We start from the raw sequence: 12,679 nt of genomic DNA, 5'->3' as shown, positions 1-12,679 counted from the left end.
CTGTAAGCTGCTCTGTGAATGTTCGTGTAAGTGAGATAAGGACATCTTCAAGTGCAAGTCATGTTATATATCGCTGACTGAAATTTCTCCAATATTATTATTTATTAGGACAATAGGTAACATTTTGGTAGTGTAGGAAGTATTTATCTTTCTGAATGTTGATATTCACAACAGGGTTTTACATTTTGTAATCTCTCTCCAGTTCTATTTGATATAAAGCTCTAAGTATTTGACGTCGTATTTTGTGTGTATGTAGTCTGTTCACAGAAGCCGCAGTAAGTGTGTTTTTCTTAATGTTTTCAGGGCCACTGTTCTGTTGTGGAGCTGGTAGTCTCTATGGGAGCGGATGTCAATGCAGAAGATGAAGATGGAGACACGGGACTACATCTAGCTCTCATGAAGCAGTCCAGCATTAACACAGAAGTTAATGAGTTAGAAGCGCCAACAGTATATGGGGTAAGGATTTAATGGAAAAAACACATGCTATAGTAAATAGTCTGTGCAGTTCTCAAATTTTTATAAAGAATTGTACACATTTAATGACACAAACAATAAGATACAAGAGAAGATCAGTTAAATAGTCTTCAAAGTAAGCTCTTCTTAATTTGAAACTAATTATGTAGATAGAGCTGTGTTGCAATGATGTTAATAATTACTCCGTAATTGGCTACTTGAATCAGTCGGACGTTTTCTGAAGGAAACTGTTGTTGACAAGTGTGCGACAAAATTTGAGGAGTGACATATTAGTGGTACAATTGCAGTCAGAGATTTCTGGAGTTACTCATTGAACTCCCATGTAATTTCTGACCATTGTTGTCACTTGGAGATCAGTTTCATGTGATTCTCAGCAGGCAGTCTCGAACAATTTACAGAAGGATGTGTTTTCTTTTCCTTTTTTCGAATAGTTTCCACTTTTTCTCATGAATAAGAAAGTAAAGCAAGGTTGCCATGCTGCAAGTCTTGCAGCTGTCATTAAAAAAATCTTGCAACCCCATTTACCTATTTACTGTTTACACAGTACAACTTTCTGAAAGCAAGAAAGATATCTCCACCGATGCAGCACTGCACTTTAGTGGACAAATAGTGAACCTCCTCATTAAAAACCGTGTATTTTGTATTTTGGCGCGCTTCTCCTCACTGTCCAAAAGAATCCGTCGTTTCGGAAGCGGCGAAACTTTTTTTTTTCTTTGTCAGTTGGAGAGCGATAGCAGGTAGCAAGCAAGATTGCCCAGAAGGTTGCACATGGTTTGATTCTTTGCAAGATGAAAAAATTGTTGCATGTCCCTTTCAAAAGTTTGTTTACATAGAGAAATATTGTAGGGTTGCAAGATATTTTTAATGACAGGTACAAGATTCTCGCAGCATGGCAACCTAGCTTAATTGAGGTAGATAAGTTGCACTGTTGAAAAAATTTTGCATTTCTTTTAAACTAGATGACATAAAATATTTAATAACCAAGATTATTTTGTACAGTATCGAAATTTCTCCTTTCATCAACAGTGTAAAAAGAAAGAATACCACACTTTCTTTTTTCGGTATGTTATGATTCATCATGTTGTTGTGTATATTGTAATTTGCCAGGAGCGTCGCGCAGCAGAGCCAAGTTTCGCATGAAAGTTTGATATATCATAGGCTTTAATAATTCAATGTTCGGCGCAAGTAAGGGGGTTGATTCGACTTAGCCCACCCTGAATTCTGTCTTTGTGGGTCATTAAACTAATAAGTAAAACAAAAAAGGGGTTATTTTGTGGGGAAAATTAATTATCACGAAAACGAAAAGATGTGGTAGTATTTCGTAATATTTGTATTACTACTTTGTCTTCTGTCGTGTGTGAAATGACCAGTTTCTAATGTATGTTTTTGTTTTTTGCTCATACAGATATATACTCAACTAGTCACAAAAAATTTAGAGAACCCAGTGGCTCTTGCTATCAGTGCATATCTGGTACAAGAAGGCTGTGATTTAAATAAGAAAAATAACAAGGGAAAGAGTCCTTTGGAACTAGTCCAGGATCCGCTAGTAGCGGAAGCGCTACAGGCGTATATTACACAACGAAGGTAAGACTCTAGTTGTAAAGTCTTATTTCTCCAGAAGATATACTATAGTAATGATAACAATCACAATGTATCAAGGATATATACAAACACTCTAAATAAATAAATAAACTTAACGATTTTGTAATTACTGAATTAGTATAGAATCACTTGTAAAACTTTGATATATTCTTTCAACTCCTACAATCCCCTCCTCGTGCTAAATATGTTTACAATCAATTTATAAAATGCGTAGCCCTACATTTTCCACACAATTTTTGGGATGTTGCATTACCAAATAGTTGTGTTGAATTACGAAGAAAATTGATTTAAGTAAATAAAGTATGATAAATAACGTGTGAAAATATTTATTTTCTCAATTTTAATTGTTAAGGAAGTGTTAGTTCCCAAATTTGTTACTTGTAGTGTTTTATTGTTTTCGTATTTGAAAATCGGTTTGAGATACAGATTTCTGTTGTAGACTATCATACACAATAACATTAAATTAAAACTAAACTTCTAGCATTATATAACGCAAGAAGCACTATGGCTGTCACATAGTACATGCGAGGACCACCATTTACATTTTGAGCCTTAACAATGAAAAAACAGTAATTTGTCATTGAAAATTGATTTATTGTTTTTCGAAATATTCTCCTTTATGATCAATACACTTTTGCATTCGTTCAAACCATTTGTCAAAGCATTTTTTCCTATCTTCTTTAGACACCTCCATAATATGGTTTTTGAACGCATCAACGGCTTCTTCCGCCGATGAAAATCGTTGTCTACGCAATTTATTCTTGGTATTCGGAAACAAAAAGAAGTCATTGGTTGCCAAATCAGGAATGTACGGTGGATGACCCATTAGTTCGATTTTTGAGTGTTCAAATATTCGGTTGTTAGACGAGATGTGTGAGAGCTCGCATTAACTTGATGAAGAATGATCCGACGGCGCTTGTATGATTCCGTGTTTGACCGAAGACCTCCAGCAAACAAATTGTTGTGTACCATTCAGAGTTGACCGTTCTACGTTCCTCTAAAGGCACAGTTGCCACATGACCAATTTTCCCGAAAAAAACAGGCGACCATTTGTTTTGATGTGCTTCGAGCGCGAACAACTTTTTTTTTATTATTATTTATTTATTTTTTTTATTTGGTTCATCTTGAAACACTCATACAGTTGACTGTTGTTTACGTTCCGGCTCATATGCATATATCCATGATTCGTCACCTGTTACAATCTTATATATGTCTTTTGAAGCACCACCATTGTATTTATTGAGCATTTGTGTGCGCCAATCGATGCGAGCTTCTTTCTGAGTTTTTGTCAAATTTTGTGGGATCCAACGAAAGCAAACCTTTCTCACAGCTAAATGATCATGTAATATTTTATATATGCTGGTGGAACTAATGCCTAGGGTTGTCTCAATCTCACAGTATGCCACATGACGATCTTGCAGTATTAGGTTTTGCACAGCATCAATGTTTCCTTGAAAAACAACTGATTTTCGACGACCTTCGCGAATTTCGTCACTGAGCGGATGGTGGTCACAGTAAAATCGTTATGCCAGCGTTTCCAAGTGGCAAAGGATGGGGCTTCATCGCCAAATGTGTAAGTTGATCGATGCATTCTTGTCTTGATAATCCACATCGAAAATCATAATAAATCATCGCACGAAAATTTTCACGAGTTAATTCCATTTTTCTGTTGTCACGCAATTTTTGTCAACGTAAACAACAAATAAAGCTATTGACAAAACATTTGAAGTACGTTATGGTCAACAATGTCAGACGTTTTTATGCAAACAAAAAATAGCGCCTAACTACGATCTGTGTTGCCAAGGCTCAAAATATAAATAGTGGCCCTCGTATTTAACTGGGTTATGCGTGGTCAACTAATCGACTCCCAGTGCCATGTTTCTTACTTTCAGATGTCTCTCTGATTATGATCTCTAACAATGCAGGGTCAAAAGAAAATTTGTTCTCAACTTGAACACATTGCAACAAACCTGAACATGATATAGTTGCTATATGTTGAACTTCTTTTTCCCAAACTGGAAGTTAGAGGACACCATGGAAGAATTCAACTTTCTATCTATTGTAAAGGTTCTATTGTTGTCCCCCTTCCTTGATGTACTCGTCGTAACTTTTCCTTCGAGAAATATGTTAATCTGTTGTGAATAAAGAATTAAATAGTCAGTCATACTATTTCGTCTTTTCTTGAACAAAATGCGTCGGCTTTCGTTTGATTCTTTTGATACGTCATATTACTTCTCTTTGTTGTCCATAATGAGATAATGAGTACTTCGTACTGCTCCAACACATTTCAGATGCCTTAAGTTTTCTTCTTTCTAATTTTTCCACTTGTCCATATTTGTGATCCACACAAAGATCTTAATGATTGCTTTGTCTGTGCTATTGTAGTTCTCTAGACTTTTTCACTTTGCTTCCTCATTGTTAGAGCTGTGTTGTTAGCCTGACGTCCACAGGTTGGTCAGTTACATAAAGAAAAAGAATGCTTACTTAACTGCATCGTTGTCTCTGTTTCGTGGGCGGTGTTGTGCTTTGTATATAATATTTACTAAACATCTAATCACTTTTACATACTTATCACAAATAGGGCCTACGGTATTTACAATAAGTGAATAGCATTGGAGTGTATACTCAACTTGAACACAGAGGAACAATTTTGCACGCACAGGATAATCACCATAATTTATAACTGAAAAAAAGGTCCTGACATACGAATTAGAGATATGAAAAGTGTTTGCACAAAGATCGCTGATTGATGAAGATGATAGCGCCCACAGAAATCGTCTTGGCACGAAACTAGGACAACGATACAGTTATGTAAGGACTCTTGCTTAATTAACATCATCCATCAGTTGCCTTAGTTTGATTTGTGAAATCAGTTATAGTTTGGAAGATGCTGCGTTAATGTCAAGTCAGCTCAAACGTGGTTCCAGGAACTTGCTTTAAATTTTATCACATCGAATTGAATGGTATACCTGACCTCAATCATTAGGAGTATGCACTATGAAGATCGAAGTAAGCGAATACATAATATTGCTTTCCTAAAACATGCTCTGGAGCAAGCAGTGGAAAAGTCCGTGTTTCGATACTGTATATATTCCCAATGGTGAGTGACAAGTATCTTACAGATCTGTGGCCCTACAAGTATTCGCTTCTACGTCGGCTGGCAATCATAAGACCTGAGTATTATGCATTGTTCTTTAACCATCCATTTCATTGTCATCATCCATATCTCATCGTCTCCTGTAGCTTAAAGGCAGAACCACGGAGATAAACTCAAAAATAAATAGATAAAAGTAGCATACAGCACATAATACACGGTGCAGTCTCCTTCTTTCGCTTCTTAGACCTATCCAATAGTCATGTGTATCAAACTTTTGTCTATACTGTACAAATATGCAAAATAGTAATTTTGTTTTCTTTCTTCAGCACACCGCAGCCCACATCAGGTTCCAGTCCGTCGCCTAGTGATACAATAGCTTCGGATTTGGCGACCTCTATGTCGTCTGTTACTCTGACGAAGAGTGTGATGTCAGTGCCGAAAGTGAGTGCAGTGCCAGGAGGTGTAGTCTTAGAAAACGAAAAAAGTGAACGGACTGAGTGCATCGTGTGCTCTGAACTTAGTGACATTGTAACATTTGAACCTTGTGGTCACAAAATTGCTTGCGAAGACTGTTCCTCGCGCATGAAGAAATGTTTACAGTGCCAGGAAGTCATAACTAGAAAAATTGGTAGTGGTAAGTTCATTTGTTCAAGCTGGATGTTATACTTTTTTCTCTATAGTTTTCAGATATGTTTTAATTCTAAACTAACGGACGTTTCACTGGTCGTATTGCCATACTTCTCAGGGTTAGTCTCACTGTTTAAAATGTTACAAGCGAGAGAGGAAATTTTATTGATTACAACACTGTGTGTTTAGTAACTAAATTCGATTATACCAATTTAGTTTTACAAGCAATCTCCCAACAATACTTAATATAAAAGTCCCCTCATATAGACTTCGTTATTATCAGAGTTACAACAAAATGTAAGAGGGGAAACCGTTTTATATGATGTTTTCAATCTAAAGTGAAGGAATTCTTTAAATCGGACGAGCTGTTTGGGCTGTACACTCTTTTTTCGCCCAGTGTTAAATGAAATTGCAGCGTTGTCATTTACCTGGACCCACAACATAAGTGAATGAAAGTTACTGTTTGAAATGGGGGCTGGTCATCGACATGTTAGCGTAAAATACAGTAACTTCAATATATATATATGCGGCAATTAGGAAATGAGACTGATTTATTTACTTCGAAGTTATCTTGGGACGAAAGTTTTTCATAGTGGTGAATCTTGCATGTGACCTTGGCAACATGTACAGAAAGGGTCTATCCGGTCGCAATGATGTGAACACACTTTGGGGAAGATGGCTGAATTGTCCTAAAATAGATGAAATATAGTCAAAAAAGCACGAAACATTAACATTAATGTCAGTGGAAAATTAATGAAAGACAAATTATTCCCCCACGTATCTTAAAAACCAGAAGAGGGAGATGGCTGAAAATCAGCTTAAATATAGAAGAGACTTTGTAGATTCTATATTCAAAGACAAAATTGTCGTAAAATGGATGGAACACAGTAAAAAATCACGAAACATGAACATTAAAGTCAATGGAAAATCAATGAAAAACAAAAGTGAAGTCGTCCACGTATCTCAAATATCTATAATAAGATGACTAATTGAAAGATTATTGCAAAGACATAATGAAGAGCTTAAAAACGATGTATAGCCACTAAGGTAAATATGGGTAGAACATTGTCAGAAGTTAAGTTTTTTAAGTAAAATTAATAAAGTATATGCATATTCCTCGAATTATCCAGGGCGCCCAACGCGGAGGTTACGTGCTTGAAATATCTCACATCTAGATTTGGAATCTCCAGACTCCAATTAGCACGCAACGTAACTTTTGACCAGATCACGTGACAGTCTGGTCCTTATGGTATACCGGATAGGCCCTTTCCAGCTCAGTCGATCAGCAGTGTGGCACATGACACAGCTAAGTATAGACTGTTGTTGTCATAACTTATCATCGATTCAACAATAGAACAAAGATTGAGTATCAAATTATGTGCGCTTTTACGGAAAATTCCAAAGGAAACATTTGAGATGTTGAAAAAGGTTTATTGAAACAATTGCCTTTGTTATTACCTTTGACAAGAGATTGAATACTGGTAGAGAGTTCTCAGAACAATTGAAATTATTGATAAAGTTCGGGATATAATTTTGAATGATCGAAAGGCAAGTCCCAGGGTACTACCTAACATTGTGGGAGTGAATCAGGAGACTGTTCGATAAATAATGGGCAATTTAAAAAAAAAAAAAACGAAGCTGTGTGCCCGTTTTATGTCCCATTCCTTAATACAGTGGTTCCCAACCAGTGTGTTGCGACACAATGGTGTATCACGCAGTTCCATAGAATATGACGCGAAATTTTAGAATGTTAAAATCATAAAGTATTTAATAATCACTTTTGAGACGAACTGTAGCAGTCAACGTCTTCAGCTGTAGCAACAATGTTCAGTACTGCACAGAGTTACTATTTTATAGAAAATGATATAGGGCTTATACAGAGTCTTATATAGGGCTAGCATAAATGATTTATTCGTTTTGAAAAGGCTATATTTTCAAAAGTATTGCACGTACGCAGTGCCGTACCGTGGGGGAACGAGCGGGGCGACGGCCCCGGGCGCCGAAGTAAGGGGGGCGAAAAATTCGGGAGAAAAAAGGAAAAAGATAAGAAAAATTGCTTGGAATATATGTATGGGGGCGCCGTCGTATACTCTCGCCCCGGGCGCTGATTTTCCACGGCACGGACCTGCACGTACGCACATGAAAGATGTATAAAAAGAACCACAAACTCACCAAGTTTATACACCCTTTACAAATGTTCACCACTATGTGCCCCTTTGGTGACACCACACATGTCCCGACGATGCTCGACTTTTTTTTTTTTTTTAACCTCCATTTTTCGATAGGTACTAGCCTCATACTGCCACACTACCATACCCGATCGGAAAGATAATGGACTTGTGCTGCCACACAATATAAACTTGTTGAGTTCAAATATCTTTCTTTTTCATATATCTTTCATGCTTTTAAAAATATAGCCTTTTCAAAAGGAGCGAATCATTTATGCTAACCCTATATTATATAATTTATATTATTATTAATAATATGAAAAATCAAACAAGTGTGTCATGGATGTTCAGTCAGACAAGGTTGGAAACTACTGCCTTAACGGCGGAACAGAACTGAAAGTATTGCTTTTAGACGTTTCCACCGTTTAGAAAACAGAGACGAAGACCTTGAACGCCATTATAGTCTAAGGAATTTCCAGAAGTTATTCCTTTACTTACTGGACCGTGCAAAGCTGTGTGTGGTGGACAAAAAGGAGATTCCTACGTCGAATAAACCGAGATAAGTTGATTCCACTTGCCATTCATTACATTTCTTTACAGACACTTTCTCTATTCCTGATCGCTGCACTGTGTATAAGCAATTTCGCTAAATGCTTCATCAGGCAGAAGTAGAAACAAAGTAAAAGGAATTAGTTGTGAAGCATCCAGATGGACACCATATTGGAATGAAGCAACAAGAGTTAAGAGAATAATTAAAATTTCAAAAAATGATGATTATAATGAAAGAGTCTGTTGTGGTGTCATATTTTTATTTATTTTTTTTATTATCTGTATTACACCGTGCATTTTCGACTTGTAAATTTTCTCTCTTTCCCGTTTGTATTTCAGCCCTCCCTGGTCGCCTAGTTGCTAGCGCGCGATCATCTTTGGTGCACGAGTCCCAGGTTCGATTCCCGGTGAAGAACCTTGAAATCTGAACGCATTGCAGTGGCTTGTATTCCACCTTAAAACTGAAGGACTTCGTCTTATATAGCTTCGGTGCTGAAAAGGCAGCCTAAACCTTCAACCAACCCAAAATTATTTGTGTTGCATTGTTTGCTTTTTTTTCTTTTTTTTTTCCTACGCCTAAGTTTTGTTCGTAATATTTACTGATAGATGCTATGGGGTGCATCTTAAATTAATAAAATGACAAAAGTTACCTCTGCAATTGTGATCTCAAGGATAACCTTTGTCATCTTATTCCTACTCTTATTTGTTATATTTCTTCTTTCTTTCCTTTATTCATTTTACATCTGTAACCTGCCTTGATACGTACTACCCTTTCCCCTTACCACTGCAATAGAATTACGGCTTTAGTTTCACGCTACACGATCTCCTGCATGATGACTCACGAAGGGTTATAACATCCCGGACAATGTTTAGTTAACCAATCGGTGTAGAACAATGCAGAAAATACTTGGTCAATTGCTGTTGGTTACATATGAGGTGGTAGTTCAGCACGCTGTGAAATGACAGGCTTAGGCTGTATATTCTTTAGACTTGCTTAACGAACTTCTATCTGTTGTAAGTAAGTTCATTTTATTTATTTATTTATTATGTTTAGAAAAAATAAAGTTTCAAAAGCAAGTCTTTGTATTTTATTCTTGGTGGTTCCAAATACAATTCTTAAGTCTACAATACTATTATGTTTGTTTTAATTGTTTCGGAAGACATGAAACCGGATGTCCTCTTTAGCGTCTCTGAGATGTGAAAGCAGAACACCCGGTTTATAAGAAACACAACATAATATTGTACACGTAAGATTTTCACTTGGAACCAATAATTAAATGGAAAAGACTGCTTTTTTTATTATTTATTTTTCTAAAACATCCAAAACTTAAGAGATAAGAGTTGATTAAGCAAGGTATGAGAGAGTTATTAAAAATACGAGGCAAGTTAAAAAGTAAAGGGACTTGCAATTTCTCACACTAGGGTTTGGTAACATTGCTAGTATCCAGCGCTGAATTAATGTCGTTTGCAACACTTCTATACAGCGTGTCTCTCTTATTCCCGCGTTAATCGTTGGAGTGTAGCTGCGGAAGGTATTAAACCTGCAGAAATTATTCGTCGAATGCAAACGCAGTATGGAACAGCTGTTTATCGCGAACCATAATCCACAAAAGTTGGACATCTCTCATGAACATTTAGCTCGTTATCGTCGCGAGGGAAACGGATTTTTCAGCAAATTGTTACTGTAGATGAAACTTGGGTACATAATCACGAACCAGAAAATAAAGGCTGCGAGCATAGTTTGGAAACACCCATCATTACCATAAGTTAAGAAATTTAAACGTCAGCAATCAGCTAGTAATTGATGCGGTGCAAAATTGATAACAGATGCAACCGAAAAACTTTTTTCAAAAAACTTGTAAAATGTTGGGATAATTGCGTTGAAGTGCGGGGAGATTATGTAGAAAAAGAATTATGTTTTAGTTTTCTATCATTAGAATAAATATACCTTTTCTCGAGCCCCTTTACTTTTTGAAAATATAGTATTGGCACAACAGAAACATTAATACGAGTTGGCAACGTACCCTGCCTGAACAAAACGTCATACAGCTAGAGCTCGCCATTTCACAGCGTGCTTCACTACCATATGACATGTAGCAGCAATCAACAAGATGATTTTTGCAGTGCTCTATCCGGGCGAGTCCGTTCCTTTTTATTTCTCCTGTGTTTTATTACTTTTTCTTCTATCCTCCGTGAACAAGGCTCCAGGAGAGAACTGAAATCTTTAAACTGTAAGATATTTCCAGGAATCAGAATTGCAAGAAAGTAAAATGTACATATACATGTTCTTTAAGTTAATCCTCACTTGCTAAGAATACTTTTCACTTTTGTTTCAGATGGTAGGACGCTGGCATCCAAATCCAGGCAGCCCAGTGCTGAAAGACTGAGGTATTTGGAGAACAAAATAGCAGAAATAGAAGAAGCTCACTGTTGCTCCATCTGCATGGAGAGAAAACGAAACGTGGCGTTTCTCTGTGGACATGGAGCATGCGAGAAATGCTCGTTGACACTGAAACTGTGTCATATGTGCAGGAAAACAATAACAAAGAGAATCAATCTCTACTAAAAGCTTCCTCTAGAAAAAGCAGTCTTATATGCTGTATTGTACATAGGACATATATATATAAATGAAGTACATAATAATCTCAAAATTATTTATAAATAATAATAATAATAATATAAAGTGTGGTCACGTTATTTAAGATGCATATATTTGCAAAAAACAAATATTCGAAAACTTCCAAGACCACAAATCAAGGCAAAATTTTTGTTGTTTGTTTTCAGTTTTTATTTATACAATAAGTTGTCAATCCATCCAAGCTCACAACTACGTGTATATACCAGAGAAGATTTTATTTGGACTTCCATTTCAGTTTAGACTAAAACAAAATCGTGTATTTCTTTTAGATTATTTTTATTGCGTTTGTTAATAAGTGAAAGTGTCTTTGTTTGTTATTATTTTTTTAAAGAGAGAGAAAAAAAAGACAGAGTTGTTATTTTTAGGTCGTTTCTCCATGAAAAAGAAAAGAAAAAAAGCGCTACAATTCAGTTTTTGCCGTCATTCTTCTTTTTGGAAAGAAAAAAAAAATTGTTATAACTATATTCAGTATGAATGTTTTTGCGTGCATATGCCTATAGCATATGATTTTCTTCTATTTTGTGAGTGTTATACATACATATATATATGTGCCAAAAATTTTGCTTCACAATTAAACTTTACATATCATGTTTTAAAAATTGGTGTTTTCTTTCTTTTAAAGTTCATTTTCTATAAGAATATTGACAGGGAACATGAATACTGAAAATAAGAATATTAACAGGGAATGTGAATACTGAAGAGAGCTCCCTTGTAGCTGTGTGGATAGCGTACGCGCCTTCCGCGCGGAAGACTCGGGTTCGAATCGCGGCGGAAGCTTATATGATTCAAATCTTACATTAAGGTGTAGGTTCACGTCTCATATAGCTTCGCTGCTGAACAGGATGCTAAACTTAAGTCAACTGAATGCTGAAGAGCTTCTGACGGTAGTTGGATATACAAACGTAAGTATACTTAATAATGACCAATAATTTACAAGAGCTATTTTTTCAACCTCCGTTAAGCTACCAAAATGAAGTCACGTGAGATGACTAGACTAGATAACACAAAGCTGTTCATTAGACATCACCCATCCCCCACACCAATACACAAACTCTTTGTGCAGTAACGAGCGTGAAAACCAAGTATGAACTACGTGATATAATTCGACTTGTTCTAACGCAAGGGCATAGTACAGCCGCAATTCATCATCGAATAAGTAAGGATTTCGACGGGAACTGCAATATACAAATAATGACTCTGTGCCGAGTGCTGCGGACAATTTAAAGGTCTCACCGATGTATACGGGAAGAGCAACTCAGCAGCCGCCTGGAGAAATCAAATAAATGAAATCTTTGAGTTTTACGTCCCACGGTTATGGCGGTTAGGCTAAAGGAGATAGTGATGATGAGTAATGAATGAAATGAAGAAAGTGGGAGGAAACGGGAGAACCCCGAGGAAACCCACGCACACGGTGTTTGTCCACCACAAAGTTTACTTGGCGGGGGCTGGGATCGAACCCGGGACCCCAAGCACCAGAGATGAACGCTCTACCACTGAGCCACCGCGGCCCACTTGGAGAAATAA

General features: G+C 36.7%; 1 protein-coding gene across 4 annotated transcripts in view; it reads left to right on the top strand.

Moving 5' to 3' along the window:
• mib2 (E3 ubiquitin-protein ligase mind bomb 2) overlaps positions 1-11,754 on the top strand; it is a 253,237-nt gene extending 241,483 nt beyond the window's left edge. For all 4 annotated transcript variants that reach the window (XM_081737155.1, XM_081737153.1, XM_081737156.1 and 1 more), the window contains exons 14-17: positions 304-456; positions 1,880-2,058; positions 5,500-5,807; positions 10,854-11,754. In XM_081737155.1, coding sequence (XP_081593281.1) covers positions 304-456; positions 1,880-2,058; positions 5,500-5,807; positions 10,854-11,083 — 870 coding nt within the window. In that variant the 3' untranslated portion in view covers positions 11,084-11,754. The remainder of the gene's footprint in view (positions 1-303; positions 457-1,879; positions 2,059-5,499; positions 5,808-10,853) is intronic.
• The last annotated feature ends 925 nt before the right edge of the window (positions 11,755-12,679 follow it).

The sequence above is a fragment of the Thermobia domestica genome, chromosome 13 (assembly GCF_964235325.1).
Source record: "Thermobia domestica chromosome 13, izTheDome1.hap1.1, whole genome shotgun sequence".
NCBI classification, from domain to species: Eukaryota; Metazoa; Arthropoda; class Insecta; order Zygentoma; family Lepismatidae; genus Thermobia; species Thermobia domestica.
This window is presented reverse-complemented; position numbering and strand designations above follow the sequence as displayed.